Source organism: Pseudoliparis swirei, chromosome 21 (assembly GCF_029220125.1).
Source record: "Pseudoliparis swirei isolate HS2019 ecotype Mariana Trench chromosome 21, NWPU_hadal_v1, whole genome shotgun sequence".
NCBI classification, from domain to species: domain Eukaryota; kingdom Metazoa; phylum Chordata; class Actinopteri; order Perciformes; family Liparidae; genus Pseudoliparis; species Pseudoliparis swirei.
This window is the reverse complement of record NC_079408.1, coordinates 948,915-962,675: the sequence shown is the minus strand read 5'-3', so window position 1 is coordinate 962,675 and position 13,761 is coordinate 948,915. Positions and strand designations below refer to the sequence as shown.

General features: G+C 47.0%; 1 protein-coding gene across 1 annotated transcript in view; it reads left to right on the top strand.

Annotated features, from left to right (window-relative positions):
- The window catches only part of otud4 (OTU deubiquitinase 4), a 28,603-nt gene extending 19,155 nt beyond the window's left edge, over positions 1-9,448 (top strand). Inside the window, exons 19-22 of the mRNA XM_056443231.1 lie at positions 7,473-7,513; positions 7,896-8,316; positions 8,396-8,463; positions 8,637-9,448. Of these exons, the coding sequence (XP_056299206.1) occupies positions 7,473-7,513; positions 7,896-8,316; positions 8,396-8,463; positions 8,637-9,053 (947 nt within the window). The 3' untranslated portion in view covers positions 9,054-9,448. The remainder of the gene's footprint in view (positions 1-7,472; positions 7,514-7,895; positions 8,317-8,395; positions 8,464-8,636) is intronic.
- Positions 9,449-13,761: the final 4,313 nt, after the last annotated feature.

The window sequence follows — 13,761 nt, the reverse complement described above, 5'->3', positions numbered from 1 at the left end:
TGGTCATCAGTACCTAGTGGAAGCGCCTTTGCACATTATCCTCTTAATAATTTGATTGGCTCTCTCGACCAATCCTTGAGACTGAGGGTGATATACGGACCCAAACTTGTGGGTTATGCCCAGTGCATATCAACTTTCCCCAGCAGCTTGTTGTTAAAATGTGTTCCGTTGTCGGACCTGATGCGTCTTGTAACTCTATACCTTGAGTGTGTGCATGTGTGCACTATATGGGATGTGATCAAACACTAGCAAGTTATGTGTACAGGAGTGGCGGCTCTTCTTCGAATCCGTCGACGTTGAACCCCATCTACTATCACCACAACTATGGAAGGAACACAAATAAGATTACATCTTTTCATTTATCAAGCATATTATGATTTCAAATTTTTTTTTTTTTTGTTCTCTGGGGTCACTGATTCTAAACCTGCTGCTATCTAATCTATTAGTCTGTACTTATCTGGCCCTCCTCTTAATAGTCTGGCATCAACATACCCCTCTTTTGAAATAGGATGGAATTCCTAAATCCATCCTTTTCAATAATAATAATCTTAATAAACAGTCAACCTCTAGAAGAAAAGGAGAGAAATAAAATTTAAAAAATGCATGCGTCTGTCAAATCAATGCAGGAGAACCATGTCTTGTCTGAACTCACAGCGTCATTGTGCTTGGGTAAGGAATGTCATAAGTCGGCATAATTAGTAAAGAACGGGTTACAAATTTATTTATTGGCCCCAAATCAAGGCCCATTTTCCAGGTTTAGGAAATTAATTAATTCATGTATTCCAGGGAGCCCTCGTCTTCTCCAGTACACCTGCCTATAACAGCCATTCTATGGTTTAAAAATATATATCTACAGTCTGTTCCATCCTTAAGGGATGCTGGTGACGATTAAATTGGAATCTTACGCGGTTTTAGCTCTATCTCTATGGGAGCTATCGGAATCAGTCACACATCAGTTCACCCTTCAGTCCTAAAGGTGTCTGGAAATAAGTTACGCATGTTGTCAGTGTCCCCATGATCAGTGTTCTCTCTACTATGTGTGTGGCTAAGCATGTGTCTAAGCATGTGTCTCTTATACTAACTGGACCTTCGATGTGTGTGCAGTTCTGTACATGTTCTCAAATGTGGAGTAATGCAAGTGTTAATTTTGTGTGTGCACCCAGTCCGTAGCCTCAACCTCTGCTTCCACCATTGTTCTTCTCTGTGCCTCCACTCTGGACCAACACTGTGATGTGGAGCTGCAGTGTCAACGACTGCATACAATCTGCAGCTCTGGTGTTAATTCACCAGCCGCTGCTACTCCTTGCTTCTCTGCATAGATCTCCCAGCCTCCACAGTTGGGTTTTCATGAACCTCAATCTCGTGTTGCAGGCCTTCCCCCAGGATCTCAGATCTCATCTTGTATCAAGGTGTAGTTAAGGGCACAATGTCTTTGGTCCCCTGGTGGCGAGTAGGGATGCAGGACTTTGAACCAAAGTCTCCACTGCTGGATGTTGTCATCATCATCTACTCTGTCCCACCGGACCCTTTGCTTCCTGTTCAGTGTCTCTTTAGTCTCCAGTTGAATCATTGGGTGACTAGTGGGCGTGGCACATTTCTGTTCAGTGAGTACAGTTCGCTGTCAGCTGTTGGATCTGGGCACGCCTGATGTTGTGTCTCTGGTCCGGGCCTGGTGCCGTGGATCGCTATTGCCTTGTGGCTGTGGCTATGTGTTGGGTGCTTGTTATGGCGCGGGAGACATTATGGGAGCACTGAAGCGGTCCTGACTGAGACTGCTAACCCTGTGGTGGATAAGGACAAAAATTAGCCCAATGTCCAGCCTGACTATAATTAAAACAGTTATTAATACTCGTCTAAAGCCTCCGTTGCCCCAGTTGTTACTCCTCTTACTCCTGAACGGGCTTCTTTTATGCATATTCTCTCTCTGTTGTTGGGCCCCATTTATGGGCTGCTGACCCTCCTGTTGCGGGACATAAGGTTTGAGGGAACTAAGCTTGAAGCGGTGCAAACGTGGCTTGCTGTGGCTGTTGATAGATCAGTGCTTATGGATTTGGAGGAGGGGCTGGATACGGACTATACGGGACTTAAGGTCCAGGTGGTTGTGCTGCAGTCTGCTGCACCGTGGCTTGTGCCATTTGCTTTTGCTTTGGTCAGGTTCATCTTTTCCCTGCTCTTGTTTATTTTTATCTATATGGCATCTGACCTGAGCTTCCCAGTCATAGAAGTTCATGTACTTTAGTCCTACTATCCCTTTCAGCTCAGTCTGTATGGTCACAGTCACAGATGATTCTATTGATAACCTAAAAACTGTTCAGTCATGCTATCCTCAAGGAAATCTTTCCCTAGTTTGTCGTTCTACAACTCTCTGATTCTACCTAAATAGGCTGCTCCTCCCTCACCACCCAGTGGTGGCATCATCATTATCTTAGAAACATCAACCTTTTTCTCAGTTTTTCTTTTATTATTTTTTATCTGAACTGCTAAGAGAGGTGCCTTGTGGCTGGAAAAACTGCAGTTATGCTTGAAAGGGGTCAAATATTTAAGAGACTGAGGAAAAATTATAATAAAAATATAAAACAGATGACTATAAAATAATAAAGGGGATCAATTTAAAACTGAATAACCTACAACCTTTGAATTGGAAGTCTCATTCTCTACCGACTGAGCTATCCGGGCAATTGATCAGTTAATTTAAAGAAAAATTTAAAATGTGGTAAAACAATGCATTTCTTTAAAACATCATTTCAAAAAGTAAAAGATGGTCGCACACTCTACTAATTAATAGTTATCTTCAAAAGGAATTCTTCCGTCACTGTTCTTGCTCTGTCCTGCTCTCTGCTCTGTTATTGTCTCGCTCTGAGTGCCTGCAGGGTTAAAAACGGCACGCGCAGCTAAGTGGGGAAGGGGAGGGGCTGCTCTGTTGTGTGAAGGCGCGTGCTCAACGCGGAGACGCGCAGCAGCTCGCCGCTGGTCTCTCCCTCGTGTGTTTACGTTTCTGCTCTTGTATTTTTGCAGTATTAAGCTGAGTTACCTCGTTGTTTCTCAGTATCCTCCTCAATCTCAAACTCGTAACGGCTCTTAAACATAGTACATAATTGCCATAATAATAATACATAACATTTCTATAGCGCTTTTCATAATTCTCAGACGCTTTACAACACATAATTAAAAAATCCTAAAAGCTATGCATTAAAAATTACAATAAAAACAAACGATAAAAGCAAATAAGAACGTTCAGAGCACACAATCACACATTAAAAGCAGTTTTGAACAGGTGGGTTTTGATTAGTGATTTAAACGATGAGAGTTCGGTGCAGTCACGGATGATTTTGGGGAGAGAGTTCCAGAGGGAGGGGGCAGAAATGGAGAAGGCTCTGTCACCATGTCCGGTGCTCGGTCCTGTGAGGGATGGAGAGGAGGCGTCAGAGGAGAGGAGGCGTCAGTGGAGAGGAGGCATCATAGGAGAGGAGGCGTCATAGGAGAGGAGGCGTCATAGGAGAGGAGGCGTCATAGGAGAGGAGGCATCAGAGGAGAGGAGCCGACGGGATGGAGTGTGATGGTGAAGCAGATCGGTCAGGTAGCAGGGGGCCTGGTTATGGAGGGCTTTGTATGTGAGGAGAAGGGCTTTGTACTGGATACGCTTTGGGACGGGGAGCCAGTGGAGGGTCTGGAGAACAGGGGTGATGTGATCGCGGGAGTGGGTGAGCAGGCGAGCAGCAGAGTTCTGAATATACTGGAGTTTATTTATAATTTTGGATGTTGTGCCATATAGAATGCTGTTACAATAGTCTATTCTGGAGGTGATGAAGGCGTGGATCAGTGTTTCAGCAGCAGATGTGGAGAGTGATGGGCGGAGACGGGCAATGTTTTTCAGGTGAAAGAAGGCAGTTCGGGTGATTTGTTTGACGTGGTGTTCAAAGGACAGGTTGCTGTCAAACATGACTCCGAGGTTGCGGGTGTGTAGGGATGGGGACAGAGTGTAGTTATCCATGGCGAGGCAGAAGGTATGACAGGTTTTGGTGAGAGATTTGGGACCGATGATGAGCATGTCAGATTTATCAGTTAAGTTTGAGAAAGTTGGTGTTCATCCAAGATTTGATGTCAGTGAGGCAGTTGGTTAGAGTAGAGTGAGTGGCAGTGTTGATGGCCTTTGTGGAGATGTAGAGCTGGACATCATCGGCATAACAGTGGAACATGAGACCGTGTTGGCGTATGATATTTCCAAGGGGGAGTAGGTACAGAATAAATAGAAGTGGACCAAGCACTGAACCTTGAGGGACGCCCTGAGACAGAGGAGCAGTGGAGGAGGTGCAGTTGTTGATGCTGATGAATTGTTGTCTGTTTGTTAGATATGATTTGAGCCAGGATAGAGCAGATCCGGTGATATTGAGGGACGTTTTGAGGCGGGAGAGAAGGATGTTGTGGTTGATGGTGTCGAAGGCTGCAGTGAGATACATATACAATGTGTTCTTTACTTGACAACGTGTCTTTCGGAACAATAAATCCTCATTTATCACTCGTGCAATTCAACAGACCAGAGCTTATGTTGACACCGTTAGGTTTTGACTTTGCTCTGTTGATTCCACTTTGACAACATTTATTCACCACCGGTATTCAACATTCATTCACAGTTTATGCATACACATGTCTTCTGATGCGGGTCCGACCCGTCTTCGGTCCCGGACCGGCTCCCTCTGGAGTCTTTCTAATGCGAGTCCGACTCGTCTTCGGTCCCTGACCGGCTCCCTCTGGAGTCTTCTACGTGCTAGTCCGACTCGTCTTCGGTCCCTGACCGGCCTCCTGTGAGGTCTTCTAATGCCTCCCAGAGGTCTTTCTGTCAAACTGTATCGTGATTTCCCTTTTTACGCTTTATTTAATTTAAATCAAGTACAAAATTTGGCAGTTTCAATACTCACTTCTAATACTCCTGATCAAATTTAGAGTGTTCAATTTGACTGATTTGAAAATAAACAGGTTCAGTCTTACCTTATTTTGACACCGGTGTTTGATCAGTTACTCGGAGCGGGCATTGAAAGCAGTGGACCGTCCGGGGGTCTCGGGTGCTCGTCCTCCTCAGGTCTCTGGACCGGCTTTCACAACCATCGCTCTGCTACCATTTGTTGGAGTTGGACAGCAACACACCACCTGGACGGCACTCACTGGAAGAAACAGCGGTAGACTTTTACTTTAACTCTATAAAGCGTTTATTCAAAATCAGGATACAAACAGACAGTCATGCGCATGGACCCCAATCCAGAGCTGTGACCAATGGCCCCAGCGCTGGAGAAAGGATGCCTGAGCAGAGCGCGCGGCCATTGAAATAGCCAACAGGAACCGTTCTGATTGGTCAGGAGAAAAGAGGGCGGTGTCTTCTCATTGGTTCTTGTTCCTCTGCTTCCATCGCTGTCGCTCCTTCATTGGTTCTTCTCGGCCCGCCAATGAGAGCATATGTTGTGAAAAAGTGTGGAAAGAGAAGAGAGTTCACATGCAGCTTCCTTTGTCTGAGCTCGGGAGTTTCCTAAAATAATCGTATCTCTTCCGAGGTGGGATGCGCTGCGTCTTAGAAGTCGTTTATCAAAAGGGGCCCTTCACGTGTGTGTGTGTGTGGGTCAGAGAAAGGCCATGTGTGTGTGTGTGTGAGGGGCCATAAGTGACGAAAGGAGAATAATGGCCACATCTGGACCCTTCCTTATCTATCTGCCCGGTGAGGTAAGGATTATAATTGCTCTTCCCAAACTATGAATACAATGAGCTCTCTGTATGTGATCACCTCCGGAATGTGTGTGATGCGGAGGAGGGGGGTGCATAAAACTTCCTTAACCCTTGTGTTGCCTTAGGGTCATTTTGACCCCAATCAATATTACACCCTCCCCCCGCCTTAGGATTAATTTGACCCCATTCAATGTTTAATGTCGGTGTTCTTTCGGTAGTCAACAAACAAACATAAAGTGCCTCACACTTAAACTTGGAAAACAATATTAATTCTAATAATTTTCTGGAGGTTTTAATTGCTGGCGTCAAATTGAACCCAAAGGGTAAAATATGTTAGTAAATATAAAGGTAACAGGAGGGTGAAACATTGAATCGGGTCAAAATGACCCAAAGGCGGGGGGAGGGTGTAATATTGATTCGGGTCAAAATGACCCTAAGGCAACACAAGGGTTAAGTATAACACTGTTCTCTTCCTTAGATCAGTCAGGCGCCAGAGTGCTCTGCTGAAGATTTTAACTTTCATTCAGTGTTTTCCATCTTACACATAATATTTATGCAAACAATACTAGGCTATGCTAAGCTATAATATATATTCTTTACAATCGCGATTAATGAATTTCAAAATGTGCGATTAATTAGTTAATTTTTTGAAATCGATTGACAGCCCTAATATATATATATATTAGAGATGCACCGATCAGGTTGTTGGTGCCGATCACTGAAATCAGTATCTGCCGATCCGATAATACCGATCACGGTGTCGATTGAAGCATTCTATTTATTGTGTAGCATTATTGCTATGAGGAAATACGTATATAAAGCAACTCAAACATTAAAGAAATTACCGATTTCTTTCAACATTTAGGACTTTTACTTTGAAAAATGTCCTAATTGATATATTAAAATTGTTTGATTGCTATTGTTGGGGATTTCAGATATGTATGGAACACATCTGCATCATTCATTTCCTGGAACTCTTGGGGAAATCTATTTACAGGACTTTGTTTAACATACAAAAGTCTGACTTATTTGTATAAACTCTTCCTTGGTACAGTAACAATGTTTTAATGTTAGCATAATTTAAGCTAAATCTCAAACTATCTCTAAAGATACTAAATCACTTCATTGTTTACTTTTATATGTTGATGTATGATTTGTCGACATCTTATTTTGAAAAACGGATGTTGTTTCACGTGGTTCTTTCCGCTAACTTTGCAAAACCGGATGTTGTCACATAAATCCTTCAGCTAACGTTATCAAACCCCTCTTAGCTCCCGATGGAATGTGTTTAGCGTGAGCATCTCTAGGGGCAGACATGTGAGAGTCGGCTGAGTCGACCCAGAGATTCAACTCGGGGGACGGGGACGCCACTCGGTGGTGAGGATCCCCTCTGACCTCTGACCTCTCACTCTGCGGCCCTCGCCGGGCGCATCGTCTCCGTTGCGCGGCGATTGAAACGTCTGATAGTTTTTCTCGCAGATGTTACGTCATCTGATCGGCCGTTTTGAGAACACCGATCAAAACCGATAATGGGAATATCGGCCGATATGGATCGGCGCCGATCAGATCGGTGCATCCCTAATATATATACACATATATATATACACACATATGTATATATATATGTGTGTATGTATGTTTATATATGTGTATATATACATATATGTATATATATATGGATATATGTATGTATATACATAGACACACAGCGTATTCATGTTTTATGGGATGTCATAGTTTGTTTCATCTTTTTTCTGCAGATCTCAACATATTAAAGTTTTTCTTCAACTTGGGCATCAAGGTAAGAAAAGAACTGAAACACTTCAGAAGAGTTAAATACATGATGTGTTGCTGATGAACTGAACCTCTCTCCCCCCCTCTCTCTCTCCCCCCTCTCTCCTCTCTCTCTCTCTCTCTCTCTCCCCTCTCTCTCTCTCCCCTTTCTCCTCTCCCTCTCCTCTCTCTCTCCCCTCTCCTCTCTCTCTCTCTCTCTCTCCCCCCTCTCTCCCCCCTCTCTCTCTCCCTCTCTCTCTCCCCTCTCTCTCTCCCCCCTCTCTCTCTCCCTCCCCTCTCTATCTCCTCTCTCCTCTCTCTATCCCCCGCCTCTCTCCCTCTCTCTCCCCTCTCTATCTCCCTCTCCTCCCTCTCTCTCTCCCCTCTCGCCTCCCTCTCACCCCCTCCAGGCCTACTCCATGCCCATGTGCCCCTACATATACCTCCTCCCCCTCCAGCAGGCCCACAACATGCACCCCCAAGCCCCCTCCCCCCACTACCACATGCCCCCCTCCTGGCAGCAGGAGGTGTACCCGCCGCAGTACGAGCAACAAGCCCCGCCCCCTGAGCCCCCCCAACCCGGCGACGCCCCCTTCGGCCAGGCCGGGTACCCCTTCGCCCAGCTGCCCCCCCGCAGGATGGCCTCGCCCTCGTTGTCCTGGCAACAGAACCAGATGGCCCCTCCCAGAGGGTACCGGGCGTCGCCCCCCTTGTCCCAGGGCCACGCCCCCTTCCCCCCCGAGGAGCTGCAGGGGGGCCGGGGGCCTCCGGAGGGGCCCGCCTCTGCTAACCTGGCTAACGCTAACAGAAGTGCCGCGGTTCCTGGTTTCGGTTCGTTTCCACCGCGCGACCCACAGTAGACCGCCCAATGGCATTCTGGGTAATGGAGTCTTTCCCTTGTTCCCTTCAGCCCTGAAGAAAGAGATGGGGGACGGCCGAGCCGTGCTGCTGGTGGACCCGCCCCTCAGCAGAGCCCTGGTAGGTCTCTGGACCTGGACCTGGACCTGGACCTGGACTCTAGTAACTCTCTCTCTCTCTGCCTCTCTCTCTGTCTCTCTCTCTCTCTCTCTGTCTCTCTCTCTCTCTCTCTCTCTCTGTCTCTCTGTCTCTCTCTCTGCCTCTCTCTCTCTCTCTCTCTCTCTCTCTCTCAGATGACGCTGGTTCCGAACCCTGATGTTGTCGGCGACGTCTCCATGGCGACCAGAAGCTCCCCGTTGCCGGGCGACGGCCACCCCTCCCGCAGCTACCGGAGGGGCTACGGCCAGCTGGGGGCCCCGGGGCCCATGAGGGGGGGCCACATGGGGGCCGAGTCCCTGCTAGGGGCCCCGGGGCCCTTGAGGGGGGGCCACATGGGGGCCGAGTCCCTGTCGGTGGGCTGCAGCACGGAGGACGACTGGGGGGCGGGACCCCGACCAACGAGCCTGAACCCCAGGGGGCCGAGGAGGTACCCCAGGGGGCCCCGGGGGAGGGGCCCCCGGAGGAGACACGCAGGCGACCCAGGGCCGGACTTAAATTACATCGAGTACAACCCCTCCCCCAGGGGGAGGGGCCGGGAGAGAGGATACTAGCTCTCGGCCAATGAGAAGAGAGGATCGAGTCCTCTCTTCTCATTCATGTTGGAAAGGGGACTGTTTGTTCTTCTGTATTCCTCGTCTCCAGTTAGCTTAGCATGAAGACGCCGGCCCCTACGAGTGCAATCTCAAACTTTCAGACTTTCTAGCGTCCCTTGAACGCATCACGACGACCGAGTGCTTCGCATGTCGGTAAATTTACATTTAAACAAATTTCAGCAACAAACTCTGTGTTAGCTCTCCTGTTAGCACCGAGCTAAAGGCGCTTCCCGTTAGCCTCCCGTTAGCCTCCAGTGCCTTACGTTCGCTGCTTTTTAGCCTCTTTGTTTTATCTCTTCAGTTTTCTCTGTAATGTTGGGACTTTTCTATATTAAATAAACTTTGGTTCAGATCTTCTTTGTAAAATATTTTTTTTATTGTATGTAAACAAATTAAATCATAGATTTTAATGTGTAATTGAATCTAAGTAATAAATTAAAATAATTGACGTAAGTTTTTATATTTGTTCTTTACATTTAAGATTTGTTTTAATTTAGTTTAGTTTTTACTCAGAAGTAGAAACTCAAACATGAAGTAATATTAATACATCTTTTGAAGTCCTTATAGGCGTTAAGAGTAAAGTTATTGTTATTAAAACAAGTGTTGCATAACTAGTTCATTAGAACAAACAATAGAAACTGCTCTCGGATCAGTGAGCGTCGTTTATTGATGAAGATGCTGCTCTTGAACGCAGCGCGAGGGTTTACTTTATGTCTCTTGAATGCAGCGCGAGGGTTTACTTTATGTCTCTTGGCTCTTGAACGCAGCGCGAGAGTTTACTTTATGTCTCTTGGCTCTTGAACGCAGCGCGGTGGGTTTACTTTAGTTTCTTAAATGCAGCGCGGTGGGTTTACTTTAGTCTCTTGAACACAGCGCGGTGGGTTTACTTTAGTCTCTTGAATGCAGCGCGAGGGTTTACTTTAGTCTCTTGAACGCAACATGAGGGTTTACTTTAGTCTCTTGAATGCAGCGCGAGGGTTTACTTTAGTCTCTTGAATGCAGCGCGAGGGTTTACTTTAGTCTCTTGAATGCAGCGCGAGGGTTTACTTTAGTCTCTTGAACGCAACATGAGGGTTTACTTTAGTTTCTTGAATGCAGCGCGGTGGGTTTACTTTAGTCTCTTGAACACAGCGCGGTGGGTTTACTTTAGTCTCTTGAACGCAACATGAGGGTTTACTTTAGTCTCTTGAACGCAACATGAGGGTTTACTTTAGTTTCTTGAATGCAGCGCGGTGGGTTTACTTTAGTCTCTTGAATGCAGCGCGGTGGGTTTACTTTAATCTCTTGAACGGCGTGGGTTTACTTTAGTCTCTTGAACGCAGCGCGGTGGGTTTACTTTATGTCTCTTGAACGCAGCGTGTGGGTTTACTTTAGTCTCTTGAACGCAGCGCGGTGGGTTTACTTTATGTCTTGGCTCTTGAACGCAGCGCGGTGGGTTTACTTTAGTCTCTTGAACAAAGCGCAGTGGGTTTACTTTATGGCTCCTTGAACGCAGCGCGGTGGGTTTACTTTAGTCTCTTGAACGCAGCGCAGTGGGTTTACTTTATGGCTCCTGAATGCAGCGCGGTGGGTTTACTTTAGTCTCTTGAACGCAGCGCGGTGGGTTTACTTTAATCTCTTGAACGCAGCGGTGGGTTTACTTTATGTCTCTTGGCTCTTGAACGCAGCGCGGTGGGTTTACTTTAGTCTCTTGAACGCAGCGCGGTGGGTTTACTTTGTCTCGAACGCAGCGCGAGGGTTTACTTTAGTCTCTTGAACGCAGCGTGGGTTTACTTTATGTCTCTTGAACGCAGCGCGGGGTTTACTTTGGTCTCTTGAACGCAGTGGGGTTTACTTGTCTCTTTTGAACGCAGCGGGGTTTACTTGTCTCTTGAGCAAGGGTTTACTTTCTCTCTCTTGAACGCAGCGCGTGGGTTTACTTTAGTCTCTTGAACGCAGCGTGGGTTTACTTTAGTCTCTTGAACGCGCGGTGGGTTTACTTTGTCTCTTGAACGCAGCGCGTGGTTTACTTTATCTTGGCTCTTGAACGCAGAGGGTTTACTTATGTCTCTTGAACGCAGCGGTGGGTTTACTTTACTCTTGGCTCTTGAACGCAGTGGGTTTTTTTGTCTCTTGGCTCTTGAACGCAGCGAGTGTTTACTTTAGTCTCTTGCTTGAACGCAGCGGGGTTTACTTTATGTCTCTTGAACGCAGCAGTGGGTTTACTTTATGTCTCTTGCTCTTGGAACGCAGCGGGGTTTACTTTATGTCTCTTGAACGCAGCCGGTGGGTTTACTTAGTCTCTTGCCTTGAACGCAGCGCGTGGGTTTACTTTATGTCTCTTGAGCGCCGTGGGTTTACTTTAGTCTCTTTGAACGCAGCTGTGGGTTTACTTTATGTCTCTTGAACGCAGCGCGGTGGGTTTACTTTTGAACGCAGCGCGTGGGTTTCTGGCTCTTGAACGCAGCGCGGTGGGTTTACTTCTCTTTGAACGCAGCGGGTTTACTTTGTCTCTTGAATGCAGCGCGTGGTTTACTTTGTCTCTTGGCTTTGAACGCAGCGAGGGTTTACTTTATGTCTCTTGTCTCTTGAACGCAGCGCCGTGGGTTTACTTTAGTCTCTTGAACGCAGCAGGTTTACTTGTCTCTTGAACGCACGGTGGGTTCACTTTATGTCTCTTGGCTCTTGAACGCAGCGCGGGTTTACTTAGTCTCTTGAACGCAGCGCGGGGTTTACTTTATGTCTCTTGAACGCAGCCGGTGGGTTTACTTTAGTCTCTTGAATGCAGCGCGTGGGTTTACTTTATGTCTCTTGGCTCTTGAACGCAGCTGGGGGTTTACTTTAGTCTCTTGAACGCAGCGCGTGGGTTTACTTTGTCTCTTGAACGCAGCGCGGTGGGTTTACTTTAGTCTCTTTTGAACGCAGCTGGGTTTACTTTATGTCTCTTGAACGCAGCGTGGGTTTACTTTCTTAGTCTCTTGAACGCAGCGAGGGTTTACTTTAGTCTCTTGAACGCAGCGCGGTGGGTTTACTTTATGTCTGGGTTTACTTTAGTCTCTTGAACGCAGCGCGAGGGTTTACTTTATGTCTGCTCTTGAATGCAGGTGGGTTTTTTCTTGTCTCTTGAACGCAGCGCGTGGGTTTACTTTAGTCTCTTGCTTGGCTCTTGAACGCAGCGCGAGGGTTTACTTTAGTCTCTTGGCTCTTGAACGCTGCGCGAGGGTTTACTTTAGTCTCTTGGCTCTGAACGCAGCGCGGGGTTTACTTTAGTCTCTTGAACGCAGCGGTGGGTTTACTTTAGTCTCTTGATGTGGGTTTACGGTCTCTTGAACGCAGCTGTGGGTTTACTTTGTCTCTTGGCTTTGAACGCAGCAGCAGGGTTTACTTTGTCTCTTGAACGCAGCGCCGGTGGGTTTACTTTGTCTTGGCTCTTGAACGCAGCGCGTGGGTTTACTTATGTCTCTTGGCTCTTGAACGCAGCGAGGGTTTACTTTAGTCTCTTGAACGCAGCGCGTGGGTTTACTTTGTCTCTTGAACGCAGCGAGGTTTACTTTAGTCTCTTGGCTCTTGAACGCAGCGGTGGGTTTACTTTATGTCTCTTGAACGCAGCGCGAGGGTTTACTTTATGTCTCTTGAACGCAGCGCGAGGTTTACTTTTGTCTCTTGAATGCAGCGCGTGGGTTTACTTTATGTCTCTTGGCTCTTGAACGCAGCGCGTGGGTTTACTTTATGTCTCTTGGAACGCAGCGCGAGGGTTTACTTTGTCTCTTGAACGCAGCGCGTGGGTTTACTTTAGTCTCTTGAACGCAGCGCGTGGGTTTACTTTAGTCTCTTGGCTCTTGAACGCAGCGCGGGTTCACTTTATGTCTTGGCTCTTGAACGCAGCGAGGGTTTACTTTATGTCTCTTGAACGCAGCGAGGGTTTACTTTATTCTCTTGAACGCAGTGGGTTTACTTTGTCTCTTGAACGCAGCGAGGTTTATGTCTCTTGGCTCTTGAACGCGCCGTGGGTTCACTTCTTTATGTCTCTTGGTTTGAACGCAGCGCGGTGGGTTTACTTTGTCTCTTGAATGCAGCGTGGGTTTACTTTGTCTCTTGAACGCAGCGCGGTGGGTTTACTTTAGTCTCTTGAATGCAGCGCGAGGGTTTACTTTGTCTCTTGAACGCAGCGCTCTTGATGGGTTTACTTTGTCTTGGCCTTGAACGCAGCGTGGGTTTACTTTATGTCTCTTGAACGCAGCGCGGGGTTTACTTATGTCTCTTGAACGCAGCGCGAGGGTTTACTTTGTCTCTTGAACGCAGCGCGTGGGTTTACTTTTCTCTCTTGGCTCTTGAACGCAGCGCCGTGGGTTTACTTATGTCTCTCTTGAACGCAGCGAGGGTTTACTTTGTCTCTTGAACGCGAGGGTTTACTTGTCTCTTGGCTCTTGAACGCAGCGTGGGTTTACTTTAGTCTCTTGGCTCTTGAACGCAGCGGTGGGTTTACTTTAGTCTCTTGAACGCAGCGGTGGGTTTACTTTAGTCTCTTGAACGCGCGCGTGGGTTCACTTTATGGCTCTTGAACGCAGCGCGTGGGTTTACTTTGTCCTTTGTCTCTTGAACGCAGCGAGGGTTTACTTTATGTCTCTTGGCTCGTGTGGGTTTACTTTATGTCTCTTGAACAGCGCCGTGGGTTTACTTTGTCTCT